The 13,791-nt window shown below is 44.8% G+C and overlaps 1 protein-coding gene across 2 annotated transcripts in view; it reads right to left on the bottom strand.

Annotated features, from left to right (window-relative positions):
• Positions 1-436: 436 nt before the first annotated feature.
• Positions 437-13,791, bottom strand: part of si:ch211-207e14.4 (interleukin-17 receptor D) — a 52,854-nt gene continuing 39,499 nt past the window's right edge. For both annotated transcript variants that reach the window (XM_034172173.1, XM_034172174.1), the window contains one exon: positions 437-1,282. In XM_034172173.1, coding sequence (XP_034028064.1) covers positions 740-1,282 — 543 coding nt within the window. In that variant the 3' untranslated portion in view covers positions 437-739. The remainder of the gene's footprint in view (positions 1,283-13,791) is intronic.

Genomic DNA, 13,791 nt, shown 5'->3' with positions numbered 1-13,791 from the left:
CTTGGCTGACGTAAAAACATATGAATCAAATCCATATATTTTTTGCATAAAATAAAAAGGTCGGATACTTTTCTCACAGACCTCGTATATATATATATAGAGAGAGAGAGAGAGAGAGAGAGAGAGAGAGAGAGAGAGAGAGAGAGAGAGAGAGAGATTTGGTGGTAGATTTTAGGTCTTTAAAAAAATCAAAAATTTGGTTTTATTGATTCCAAAGCTTTGCATCCAACTATGTGTAACACAGAATGCATAAATACACCTGAGCCAGTCACATACTCTTATTTGTATGACATAAGAATGATGAATACACATTACATTCAAGATGTACTTTGATAAATACATTCTCAAAAACATAACTTCCCAGTCATTGTGAGGTGAAAACTGCTTTATTGACAAATGGTTAACAACTTTTTTGAAGACTCGTGTATTACATGGTCACACATGATGTAGTTAACAAAATACATTTGAAAGATGTTTATCTGTACTGAATGTTAACATAATTCGGAGGTCAAAGTGCACTGTTTCAGCCACTGGGGTAGCAGTGGGTGTGGTTTCAGTTAGTTGTTTAAGGCCACATCAGCAAAGACGGAACACTTTTTACTTGTCAGGCAACAGTGAGTGTGCTGGGAACCAAACCATCAAATATGCTGCTCATCTTGAAATTCTACCTTCAGGCCAAATTGTTGTTCCATGTGTTTGTATTAGCAGTGTGAATGAGTGAGTGGAGCCCTCCCTGTCCTCAGAGTGGTATGGTTCTTCTGGACAGGGTCATCCCAGCCTCATAGATAGCCAGCTGCAGAGCTTCTCCAGCTGGTAACTTCTTAAAAGCGTCCTCTGAGATTTGATTTATCTTCAGGTAGCTCCCAGGTCTGTGCAGAGCCACTCCATGGAGGTGAGAGAAGAGCAGGGGTAAATCACTCATCAGTGTGTAGTTAGGCACCAGTCTCAGCTCAGTGGGGATGACAGTTGCATCAGAATATTCAAAAACAGCTGTCATGTACTTTGACAGGTCCTGACCCCTGGCTTTAGCTCGGCCTACCTCCTCTCTTATCAGGTGGATGGCCACATCAGCATTAGAGCTGCAGATGGCGGACTCACAGCCCTGTCGTCTGTCAGCTTCTTGTATTTGTTCATAATCGTCTGGAGGTCGAGGACAAGATCTGCAGGTGAGACCCTGAGAACAGATGACCAAGACAAAATTGCTCTGCTGAATGTGCCGGCAGTACCAGGCCATGCTGCCTTCTTCTGAAACAGCGAGAGAGTCCCACAAATCCAGGAAGACCTTGGCGGGAAAAATAAATAACAAAAATAAATAATCCAGCAAACTTCTCTATTAACACAGTTCATTCAGCATAGATTTAATGATTTGATGCAAATTGAACAGGAAACTTCAAAATATGTTTTCCTTCCATTTGGGTGCATGACATTCTGGTAGACCTTCAAAAATAATCCTTTTGATGCTTGAAACCATTTTGAGATAGTCTATGATCCATCTTTTTTTTAAATACAAGATTCATATCAGTATGTGACGTAAAAAACATGTCACACACTGGTCTTGAGGCCCATTGGAGCCGATGCTTTGCCCATTTAAAAAAAAAAAAAAAAAAAAAAAAAAAAAAAGATATCATCTTGAATTTTCAAGTGGTCAATCAACCAGCTACAGCAGGTAAAATAAGTATTAAACATGTCACCATTTTTCCCAATACAAGCATTTCTAAAGGTGTTACTGACATTAAATTTTCATTAGAAGTAAGTAACAATCCAAGTAATCCACATATACAAAGAAATCAAAACAAACAAGTACAGAACTTAAGTTATACTTCGTACAAAAGCCTTTGTTGGTAATAACAGCTTCAAGACACCTCCTGTATGGAGAAAGTAGTCACATGCATTGCTCAGGTGTGATTTTGGCCCAGTCTTTCACACAAGCAGTCTTCAAATCTTCAAGGTTCCTTGGACCTCTTCTATGAACTCTGATCTTTAGGTCTTTCTGGAGATTTTTTATTGGATTCAAGTCAGGTGATTGGCTGGGCCATTCTAGCAGCTTTATTTTCATGTGTTTGGGATCATTGTCTTGCTGAAATGTCCACCCTGGTTTCATCTTCATTAACCTGGTAGATGGCAGCAGTTTTTTTTTTTCAAGAATGTCTCTGTACATTTTTCCAGTCATCCTTCATTCAATTACTTGAAGTTTGCCGGTAACATATGCTGAAAAACAGCCCTACAGCATGATGCTCCCACCTCCAAACCTCACTGTTGGTATGGTGTTTTTGGGGAGATGTACTGTGCCACTTAACCTCCAAACATGGTGTGTGTTATGGCATCCAATGAGTTCAATTTTTAGTCTCATCTGACCAGACTATATTCTCCTAGTACTTCACAGGCTTGTCTAAATGTTGTGCAGCAAACTTTAAAGGGGCTTCAACATGCTTTTTCTTCAGCAATGGAGCCTTGTGTGGTGAACATGCATACACACCGTGGCTGTTGGTGCATGACTTGTTGTTTTCTTTGAAACCGTTGTACTTGCTAATTCCATGTCTTTCTGAAGCTCTCCACAGGTGGCCCTTGGCTGTTGGACAATTCTTCTGACAATTCTTTTCATTCCTCTGTCAGAAATTTTACGAGGAGCACCTGGTCATGACTGGTTTATGGTGAAATTATGTTGTTTCCACTTCTAGATTATGGCCCCAACAGTGCTTAGTGGAACATTCAGAAGTTTAGAAATCCTTCTGTAACCAATGCCTGTCTGTCTGTCTATGCTTTGCAAGAATAAGGTGAATATCTTGATAGAGCTCTTTGCTTCAAACCATCATGAGATGTTTTGTGTGTGACACCTTGGTAATGAGACACCTTTTTATAGCCCACCAAGTGGGACTGAATCAGCTGATATTAATTTGCACTGACAAAGGGCAATATTGCTTCTAATTACTGATTAGAAGCAATGTTGGCCTTTTTGCACCCCCCTTTCTTGAAGTGTTCAACACTTTCCCCTGTGTCATTTCACATTTTTACACATAACTTAATTTATGGTTTGATTTCTTTATATGTGTGTGTAATTTGGGTTGTTACCAACATCTGGTGAAAACTTCATATCAATAGCACCTTTAGAGATATATTTAATGAAAAAATGGTGATGCATTCAATATTTATTTTACCTGCTGTATTCAAAATAACATCACGAGAATCACCAGGCAAAATTTGGTGCTTGTACCACCAAATGCACCAAATGGGAGAGCAGAGCTTTGCTGTTTGGTATGCTTTTGTATTTTGGGTCAAGGATGAATGCTGTGAAAACAGAAAGTTGATAGGACAAATACTGTTTGAGGAATTAGCGATTTTAGCTAACCAGCAAACAATGGATATTGTGCTGCAATGCACCATGGGAGTTCAGGGTTTTAGTGTTTTAAATGTTGTTATTGTGGTTCATGTTAGTTTAACAGTGTTGTTAGTGTTATTGATTTAGGTGTTTTTGTAGTTCAATTGGTTTAGTGAGTTTAGAGTCTAGAGTACTGACGGGGACTAGCAGGAGAGAGCATATCTCACCCGTGTTGGCCTCCCTTCATTGGCTTCCTGTTAATGCTAGAATAGAATTTAAAATTCTTCTTCTTACTTATAAGGTTTTGAATAATCAGGTCCCATCTTATCTTAGGCCAAGTGCTTGCTCATAGGGGGTCGTTTTGACCGTTGGGGTTTTTCATAATTATTGTATGGCCTTGCCTTGCAATGTGGAGCGCCTTGGGGCAACTGTTTGTTGTGATTTGGCGCTATATAAGAAAAAAAGTTGATTGATTGATTGATTGATCATGAGTGACTTAGTGTCATGCTCCCGGTACCATAAGTAAAAGTGTAGTGCCTTTAATGTCTTCCACCACCATCTCTGTTTGTGTGTCAAATTAAAAGCACCTGCTTATAGCAGAATGCAGAAAAGACAAAAAGCTTTGCAAGCGTGCATGCAATTTTCATCATGGCCAAACTGTGGAGAGCTGACATTTACCGTTTGGTATGTTTATGTATTTCGGGTTAAGGATGAATGGTGCCAATTAGGACTAATATTTTTAGATAAGCTACATATACGAGGTCTGTGAGAAAAGTATCGTACCTTTTTATTTTTTTCAAAAACTATATGGATTTGATTCATATATTTTTACGTCAGCCAAGCTTGAACCTTCGTGAGCATGCGTGAGTTTTTCCACACCTGTCAGTTGCGTCATTCGCCTGTGAGCACGCCTTGTGGGAGGAGTGGTCCACCCCTCTCGTCATCGTTTCATTGCGAGGAAATGGCAGAATGATTTGGGCTTTTTTTCCATCAGAATTTTTTCAGAAACTGTTAGAGACAGGAAGCTGGAAACCATTCGAAAAATTTATCTGGCTTTCGGTGAAAATTTTACGGGCTTCACAGAGAATAAGGACTGTTACTACAGCTTTAAGGACGCCCCACAATGGCGCACGGCACGCCGCGCTCCAAGCCACCATCGAGAGGCAGAAAACACCACATCATTTCTAAACGGATCGCTGTGTGGAGCTGGGACCATCGTGTGCAATTTCTCTGGTTATCACAAGAGCTGGACATCAGCCATTTTCCGGCAGATTTCACTTTTAACAAGAGATTTTGTCATGGAAAGCCGCGCAGAGGCTTCGCGCGTCACGACCGATTCGCTGATCGAGCGAGACAAAGGAACACCTCCGTTTTGGAGTGCCAGGGGACAAGTTGGGACATGCCCAGCTGTCCACAATTTCTCTTATACTCACTGGGCTGGTAAGCATTGAAAGCTGAGATAGGCATGTCCCAGTGACAGGCGTGGAAAAACTCACGCATGCGCACAAAGGTTCAAGCTTGGCTGACATAAAAACATATGAATCAAATCCATATAGTTTTTGGAAAAAAAAAAAAGGTACGATACTTTTCTCACAGACCTTGTATGAGCTAACAACACTGAACAATGCACACTGATATTTACATAATGGACTCACACGCCAATCCAGCAGGGGGTGGTAAATCATCTTTAAAAGTGTGAGTGCGTGTAAATGCTTCTGCTTAGGGATGTTCAATGTAAGTACATAATATAATACATTAAAAATACATGGATGACACAAGAAAGTGAAAACACTTATTCCCTTTGTGGTCCATTTAAAAATCAAATGACAGTGTGTGTGTGTGTGTGTGTGTGTGTGTGTGTGTGTGTGTGTGTGTGTGTGTGTGTGTGTGTGTGTGTGTGTGTGTGTGTGTGTTGTCATTTCGGCTGCTCCCGTCATGGGGTCGATACAGCGGATACAGCCGATACAGCCAGATATAAAAGTAAAAATAAAAATAACAACAATAAGAATAATTATGACACTGGTCAACACAGTTTTTCTTGCATGGAGTTTTTCCAGTGGATTTTGGGTAATTTGGGGGCACTGAATCCAAATCTGGTGTTAGTTTTTGCCAATCACATCATGTTTTTGAGAATGAAAACATATTTCTTATATCAAGCACTGAAGCAAAAGCTGCAGTCTCGCACACCTCTTCAGCGCCATAAATGATATTATGGCTCTTGTTCACATTTTGTGAATCTGGTTTAAAAACTACACTTTAGAAGCTGGTTTTGTGCATGATTAGTGGCGTCAAACTTGTCAGTGAATGAGCAACTTTTGCATAGTCCATCAACAAGGAACATGCATCCATCCATCCATCCATTTTCTTCCGCTTTATCCGAAGTCGGGTCGCGGGGGCAGCAGCTCAAGCAAAGCTGCCCAGACCTCCCGATCCACACACACCTCCCCCAGCTCCTCCGGGGGAACCCCAAGGCGTTCCCAAGCCAGCCGAGAGATGTAGTCCCTCCAGCGTGTCCTGGGTCTTCCCCGGGGCCTCCTCCCAGTGGGACGTGCCCGGAACACCTCTCCAGCGAGGCGTCCAGGGGGCATCCGGAAAAGATGCCCGAGCCACCTCAACTGACTCCTTTTGACGTGGAGGAGCAGCGGCTCGACTCCGAGCTCCTCCCGAGTGACTGAGCTCCTCACCCTTGACAGGAGGATTAGGTTGGAGACAAATGCAAGGCTCAAGGTCACAGCTCTGTTTAGAAAAAGGTTTTAATGTGCAGGCAAGCAATGGTCAGTACATGGAAAGGCAGTCTAAAACACACAGCAGCAGTACCAAGATCATCAGGCGAGTCATGGTCGGAAAAAACGGGCAGGAGGTGGAAAACACACTGAAGCAGGCAGATCTAGGAAACACGAGAACAAGAGCTGGGATGATGGCACAAGGCGCAACAAACTGACAAACAAACAACACCACCTGTGAGCTAATAAAGCCGCAGGTGCCAATCAGCAAATTACAGACAGGTGTGCTCGGTGAGATCCAGAAGAGGGGCGTGGCTAGAGAGAGAGAGAGAGAGGGAGAGAGAGAGAGAGAGAGAGAGAGAGAACCACAGACAGACCCCAACGCCAAAATCACAAGCACAAAAAAAAACAATAAAAGCAAGATGGAAATAAAAACAAACCAGAAAACCCCACAACTGACCAAATAAAATGTCAGGCCCTGACAAACCTATCTCTAAGGGAGCGCCCAGCCACCCCGCGGAGGAAACTCAGCCACTTGTACTCGCGATCTCGTTCTTTTGGTCATGAGCCAAATCTCATGACCATAGGTGAGGATCGGAACGTAGATCGATTGGTAAATCGAGAGCTTTGCCCCCCTACTCAGCTCTCTCTTCACCAAGACAGTCCGATACAGCGACCGCATCACTGCAGATGCTGCACCGATCCATCTATCGATCTCACGCTCCATTCGTCCCTCACTCGTGAACAAGACCCCGAGATACTTAAACTCCTCCACTTGAGGCAAAGACACTCCACTGACCTGAAGAGGGCAAAGCACCTTTTTCCGGTCGAGAACCATGGCCTCGGATTTGGAGGTGTTGATTTTCATCCCGGACGCTTCACACTCGGCTGCAAACCGCCCCAGTGCACGCTGAAGGTCCTGATTTGACGAAGCCAACAGAACCACATTGTCTGCAAACAGCAGAGACAAGATTTTGTGGTTCCCAAACCAGACCCCCTCTACACCCTGGCTGTGCTTAGAAATTCTGTCCATAAAAATAATGAACAGAACCGGTGACAAAGGGCAGCCCTGGCGGAGGCCAACGTGCACTGGAAACAGGTTTGACTTACTACCGGCAATGCGAACCAAGCTCCTGCTGCGGTCATACAGGGACCGGATAGCCCTTAGCAAAGGACCCCGGACCCCGTACTCCCGGAGCACTCCCCACAGGGTGCCCCGAGGGACATGGTCGAACGCCTTCTCCAGATCCACAAAACACATGTGGACTGGTTGGGCGAACTCCCATGAACCCTCGAGCACCCGATGGAGCGTGTAGAGCTGGTCCAGTGTGCCGCGACCAGGACGAAAACCACACTGCTCCTCCTGAATCCGAGGTTCGACCATCGTGCGAATTCTCCTCTCCAGTACTCTGAAATAGACCTTACCGGGGAGGCTGAGGAGTGTGATCCCCTATAGTTGGAACACACCCTCCGGTCCCCCTTCTTAAACAGATGGACCACCACCCCGGTCTGCCAATCCAGAGGCACTGTCCCCGATCGCCACGCGATGTTGCAGAGGCGTGTCAGCCAAGACAGCCCCACAACATCCAGAGACTTAAGGTACTCAGGACGGATTTCATCCACCCCAGGAGCCTTGCCACTGAGGAGCTTTCTAACCACCTCAGTGACTTCGGCCTGGGTAATGGATGAGTCCGCCTCTGAGTCCCCAGTCTCTGCTTCCTCTTCGGAAGACGTGACGATGGGATTGAGGAGATCCTCGAAGTACTCCTTCCACCGCCCGACAACATCCCCAGTCAGGGTCAACAGCTCCCCACCCGCACCGTAAACAGTGCTGGTGGAGAGCTGCTTCCGCCTCTTGAGGCGTCGGACGGTTTGCCAGAATCTCTTTGAGGCCGACCGATAGTCCTCCTCCATAGCCTCCCCGAACTACTCCCAGACCCGAGTTTTTGCCTCTGCGACCGCACGGGCTGTGGCACGCTTGGCCTGCCAGTACCTGTCAGCTGCCTCTGGGGTCCCACCTACCAACAAAGATAAGTAGGACTCCTTCTTCAGCTTGACGGCATCCCTTACTTCCGGTGTCCACCACCAGGTTCGGGGATTGCCGCCACGACAGGCACCAGAGACCTTGCGACCACAGCTACGAGCAGCCGCATCGACAATGGAGGTGGAGAACATGGTCCACTCGGACTCCATGTCTCCAACCTCCCCCGGGATCTGGGAGAAGCTCTCCCGGAGGTGGGAGTTGAAGACCTCGCTGACAGAGGGTTCCGCCAGTCATTCCCAGCAGACCCTCATGATACGTTTGGGCCTGCCAGGTCTGACCGGCTTCCTACCCTCCCAGCGGATCCAAATCACCACCAGGTGGTGATCAGTCGACAGCTCTGGCCCTCTCTTCACTCGAGTGTCCGAGACACGTGGCCGAAGGTCAGATGATACGACTACAAAGTCGATCATGGACCTCCGGCTCAGGGTGTCCTGGTGCCACGTGCACTTATGGACACCCTTGTGCTCGAACATGGTGTTCGTGATGGACAAACTGTGACTAGCACAGAAGTCCAACAACTGAACACCACTCGGGTTCATATCAGGGAGGCCGTGCTTCCCGATCACCCCCCTCCAGGTCTCACTGTTGCCGCCCACGTGGGCGTTGAAATCCCCCAGGAGAACAATGGAGTCCCCAGTCGGAGCGCTATCTAGTACCCCTCCCAGGGACTCCAGGAAGGTCGGGTACTCTGCACTGCTGCTCGGCCCGTAGGCCGAGACAACGGTGAGAGACCTGTCCCCGACCCGAAGGCGTAGGGACGCGACCCTCTCATTCACTGGAGTGAACTCCAACACTTGGCGACTGAGCTGGGGAGCAATAAGCAATGCGACCCCAGCTCTCCGCCTCTCCCCGTGGGCGACGCCAGAAAAATGAAGTGTCCAGCCCCTCTCCAGGAGTTGGGTACCAGAGCCCAAGCTGTGCGTGGAGGTGAGCCCGACTATCTCTAGTCGGTATCTCTCAACCTCCCGCACAAGCTCAGGCTCCTTCCTCCCTAGCGAGGTGACATTCCACGTCCCAACTGCCAGGGGCCGTGAGCATGGACCGGGCCGCCAGGCCACCTGCCCTCGACCGCCACCCAATCCTCTCTGCACCCGACCCCCATGGCCCCCTCTACAGGTGGTGAACCCCCAGGAGGGCGGGCCCACGTCACTCTTTCGGGCTGAGCCCGGCCGGGCCCCATGGGCAAGGAACATGCAGATTGCAATAAAATGTGATGTGATGGAGATAATCTGAGCTCAGATTTGGATTCAGCACCTAAAAATGACCCTAAATCAGTTCTCAAACTCCATGCAAGAATTTTTTTGACAAGTGTAATAATACTGATAATAATAATAATAATAATGATAGTAATAATAATAGTGTTTATATGATAACATGAACCTAAACAATTTTTAAATACATTAAGACAGACCTCCGTTTGCTGGGCCACACTGACCAACTCTGACTGGGGGATCCTGAGGCGTTCCCATGTCAGTGTGCAGATATAATCTCTCCACTTAGTCCTTGGTCTTCCCTGGGGTCTTATCCCATATGGACGTGCCAGGAACACCTCCCGAGAGAGGCGCCCTGGGAGCATCCTTGCCAGATGCCCAAATCACCTCAGCTGGCTCCTTTCAACACGAAGGAGCAGCGGCTCTACTCCGAGCTCCCCAAGGATGACCGAGCTTCTCACCCTATCTCTAAGGGAGACACCAGCCACCTTCCTAAGGAAGCCCATTTCGGCTGCTTGTACCCGCGATCTAGTTGTTTCGTTCATGACTCAACCCTCATGACCATAGATGAGGGTAGGAATGAAGATTGAAGCAAGAGCTCCGCCTTTTGGCTCAGCTCCCTTTTTGTCACAACAGTACCGTGCGAATGTAATACCACCCCTGCTGCACCAATTCTCCAGCCAAGCTCATGCTCCATTGCTTAGAAACAACTGCACATTATCAGATAATTTTACACCTTGCCTGAAAAAAGACTATCTAACTATGTGCAGTTTTTGAGTTTTTCACTGAACATATGAACATATAATAGACACACAGATTTGGACGTAAGAGAATTATGGCAAAAGGTAGAAACCACAACTTGATGTAATGCTTTACTTTTCAACATAATGCCCATGTAAAGTCATGCACTTTTCCCAGCGTCACTGCATTGCCTTGATACCGTTCTCAAAGAAGGTCTTATCCTGGAGCTCAAGGAAATCATCCACTGCTCAAGGAAATCATCCAGCAAGATACCTTTTCATGTTTGGAAAAAGATGTAAGTCAGAAGCAGCCAAATCAGGGGAATAAGGTGGGTGCCAAACAAGTTCAAGCCACATAAATGCCAGCCATTGCGATGACCGATGTGTGTACTGGAGCATTGTCCTAGTTAAACAGAGCATTCTATGCCATTTCTGCTTTATTTTCTCCCACATTGTCCCAAAAGGGAAGAATAAAAGACCCCATTGATGGTCTGTCGCTTCTCGAAATAGTCCACCATTAAGATGCCCTCAACATCCCAGAAAACAGAGGCCACGGGAGGTGATGGTCTACTGGTTAAGTGTTGGGCTTCAGACCAGAGGATCCTCGGTTCAAGACCCAGCCAGACCGGAAAATCACGAAGGGTCCTTAATCCCCAAGTTGCTCCCGGTGTGTAGTGAGCGCCTCGCATGGCAGGACCCTGACATCGGTGTGCGAGTGTGTTTGTGTGAATGGGTGAATGTGAGGCAGGTAAAGCGCTTTGAGTGTCTGATGCAGATGGAAAAGCACTATATAAATGCAGTCCATTTACCATTTGCCATGATCTTTCCATCAGATGAGACAGCTTTGACTTTCTTCAGCATGGAAGAACCCACCCAAGTTTCCATTACTTCGACTGTTCTTTGAACTCCGGTTCAAAGTGATGGACCCAGGTCTTGTCTAGTCAGGGAGGACCATGTCATGGATCTTCTGGATAACATTGGCCAAGGTGGCGGTTCTGGGTCTTCCTGATCTTTCTCCATCTTCAACGCTTGTTCTGCCCCTCTTGAATTTGGCTGACCCGCGTTTAACTGTGGCATAGGATGGGGCATCCTCCCCAAATGTCATTCCTGTGTTCTCCTGGATCTCCTTCAGAGTAATTCCCTTCTTCTTGAGACACTGAATCATAGCACGTCCACCAGCTTTGTCCATTTTGCCAATCTGACACACCCCTACGCACTTCACTGGTGTATTGTGTTTGCAAGATTGCACCTAGTGAGTCAAAATGTCACACATTCTGAAGCAGTTTCTCAGAACACAAAAGATGGAGAACCACGGCCTACTTTTTCTGGGTCAGACTCAAAAGTTCCAATCACCTCTTGTATAGATTATTTCCTAATGAACTCATTCTTATCAGCATTTGAAGTGTCAAATAAACCTCAACACGTATGCGCCCGTAACTTTGTGCAGTGGTGGGCACAGATAATAAAAAAATTATCTTCGATAACAGATAATCAGATAACTGAAAAGTTATCTTTGATAAAGATAAACCGATAAACCACCCAAGAATGTATCGGAAGTTACAGATAACCAATAACCGATAAATTCCTGTACTGTTTCCAGTACACTTGCAACTACTAACAAGCTGATTTTGAGTTTTGATACCACACTTCTGGAAGCATCAAAAAGGACGACAGTTCCAAACAATGAGTCAGCACTTTTGTTTTTGAGAATCCTGCCCCCTGCTGAAAGCTCCTGTTTACTACATGGCTTCAGCACAGAAACAAGTTGAGAGAAGCCACTGAGCTCAACTCTCTACTCAATCACAACGCTGCGTCAGGCGGAGGTCTTGGAAAATAAAGCAATGCTGAGTTATCGTTTGGTGTATAAATAAAATTAATACAGATAGAATAACTCCATTAATGTCAATTCTGTCATTTGTACAAAGTTAAAATATAACATATATCTTTTAATGTTGAATAATGCACTAATTCTGAAGTTTTGTAACAAACACAGACAGACTGCAAAGGATTCTGGATAAAATGTGCCTCCACTAACACTGATTGGTTGACTCATTCATTATGTAAACCAACACGTTAATGTGAGGTGTGTCACGTGTTGGTGTTTACAGATAAATGTGCTTTTGTAAAATATTCAATTTTTTTTATTTGTAAAAAAAAAAAAAAAAAAAAAAAAAAAATCCAAGTTGTAATTAGATAACTGTGTGATATAACCGGTGTCAAAAATAAATAGAACACTGCCATGATCTACTGGTGCCAGACGTTCAGTACTTAAGCTGGGTTTACACTGTGCGAGTTTTGGCCCTTTTTCAGCTGATTTTTCATTTGTGCGAGAATTTTTTGGATCGTGCCGAATTTCAGGTTAATCGTGCGTCCTGCATCTTTTAGTATACATGGAGTAACGAGCTGTGTTTAACATCTCACGACCACCTCCTGATCGGCGATCGTATGGTCAGATGAAAATCAGACCTTTTGATATTCTGGTCAGCCGGCGTGAGGGTATCCCGCTGCTGAAATGCTACAAGCATCCAACCTCCCGCACTGTGCCTGTGCAAACACCGCAGACCTGTCTTGTAATGTTTTTTTTTTTAACTTTGATGTTTCCCATCGAGAGTTTTTGTAAAAAATAAGAAATGTAAATTAAATTAGAAAAAAAGCTTCTGTTTACGTTTTGCTTCTGAAAACATGAGTCTGACGTGGTTTTTGAACGTACGAGTGTGAGAACATAAATCGTGCGCTCTGAACTTTTACACCATGCGGTTCTGTCGTACAGTTTGAGCTGGAACCGAGTACAGTGATTGAAAACATCAGCCCAGCTTCAGTTTAATTACTGCCATGAACACTACTGGCCAGTAGTTGGCAGTAGAGACTGTGAAAACTTACCAAAACCAAATTCCAGATAAGCCGTGTCTGCTACATTTAAGATGCGTGGAATTTAATAAATGCAAACACAATAACAACGTCTATAAACTCAGAGAATATATTCACAAGAGTTTTAGGCACTAGAGTTTAATGCTGTTGTCCATGGAGCCTGATCAGAGTGTCTGAAATGCATTTCTCATGTCGTGAACGTACTGAGATTACCCTATCATACCCATAATGCACTGGGCACAGCATGTCCACACTAAAACCTTAAAAATTAGCGCATTACTTTAAAACTAAAACATATATCTGATATTTTCACTTTATAAAACTACAGACGTGATGGTAATTTTAAATAATTTGAACCATAAGTTAAAAATGTGTGCCTCTGGATGACTTGGGTGATATTGCCCATGTATCAGTATGGGGTTAAAAGAAATTAATTTTTTGTTGTGTGTGTGACCAGTTCTCCTTTGACTGCAGAGGATAGAGCGGTTTCTCCTAGAAGCGACTCTCTGTTTGCAGAGGGTAGAACTACACATCTGCTACAAAACATTTAACAGGTAGGTGCTCAACTGATTTTAAATTTTAAAAATGTTTGTAGCTGTTCAGCTTTGTTTACCACAAAAATTTATCGGAAGATAATTAGTCCGATAATCATTTTTAAAATTATCTGAAAAGGTAATCTGATAATGAAAACATTATCTTCAATAATTATCGGTTATTGGATTATTGGAAATGTGCCCACTACTGACTTTGTGATTCCCTTTCATTACTTGATAACAAATTTTGTTGCTCACACACTGTGTGCAGATGAAAGTTTGGGTAAATGTCAGTATACATGGTCAGTTATGGTCCTTCTGCCATTGAGACCATGTGTTCACTTGAATGTGAACCA

This window comes from Thalassophryne amazonica, chromosome 6, assembly GCF_902500255.1.
Source record: "Thalassophryne amazonica chromosome 6, fThaAma1.1, whole genome shotgun sequence".
Classification (NCBI taxonomy): domain Eukaryota; kingdom Metazoa; phylum Chordata; class Actinopteri; order Batrachoidiformes; family Batrachoididae; genus Thalassophryne; species Thalassophryne amazonica.
The sequence above is the reverse complement of the archived record's forward strand: the minus strand, read 5'-3'. Positions and strand labels throughout refer to the sequence as shown.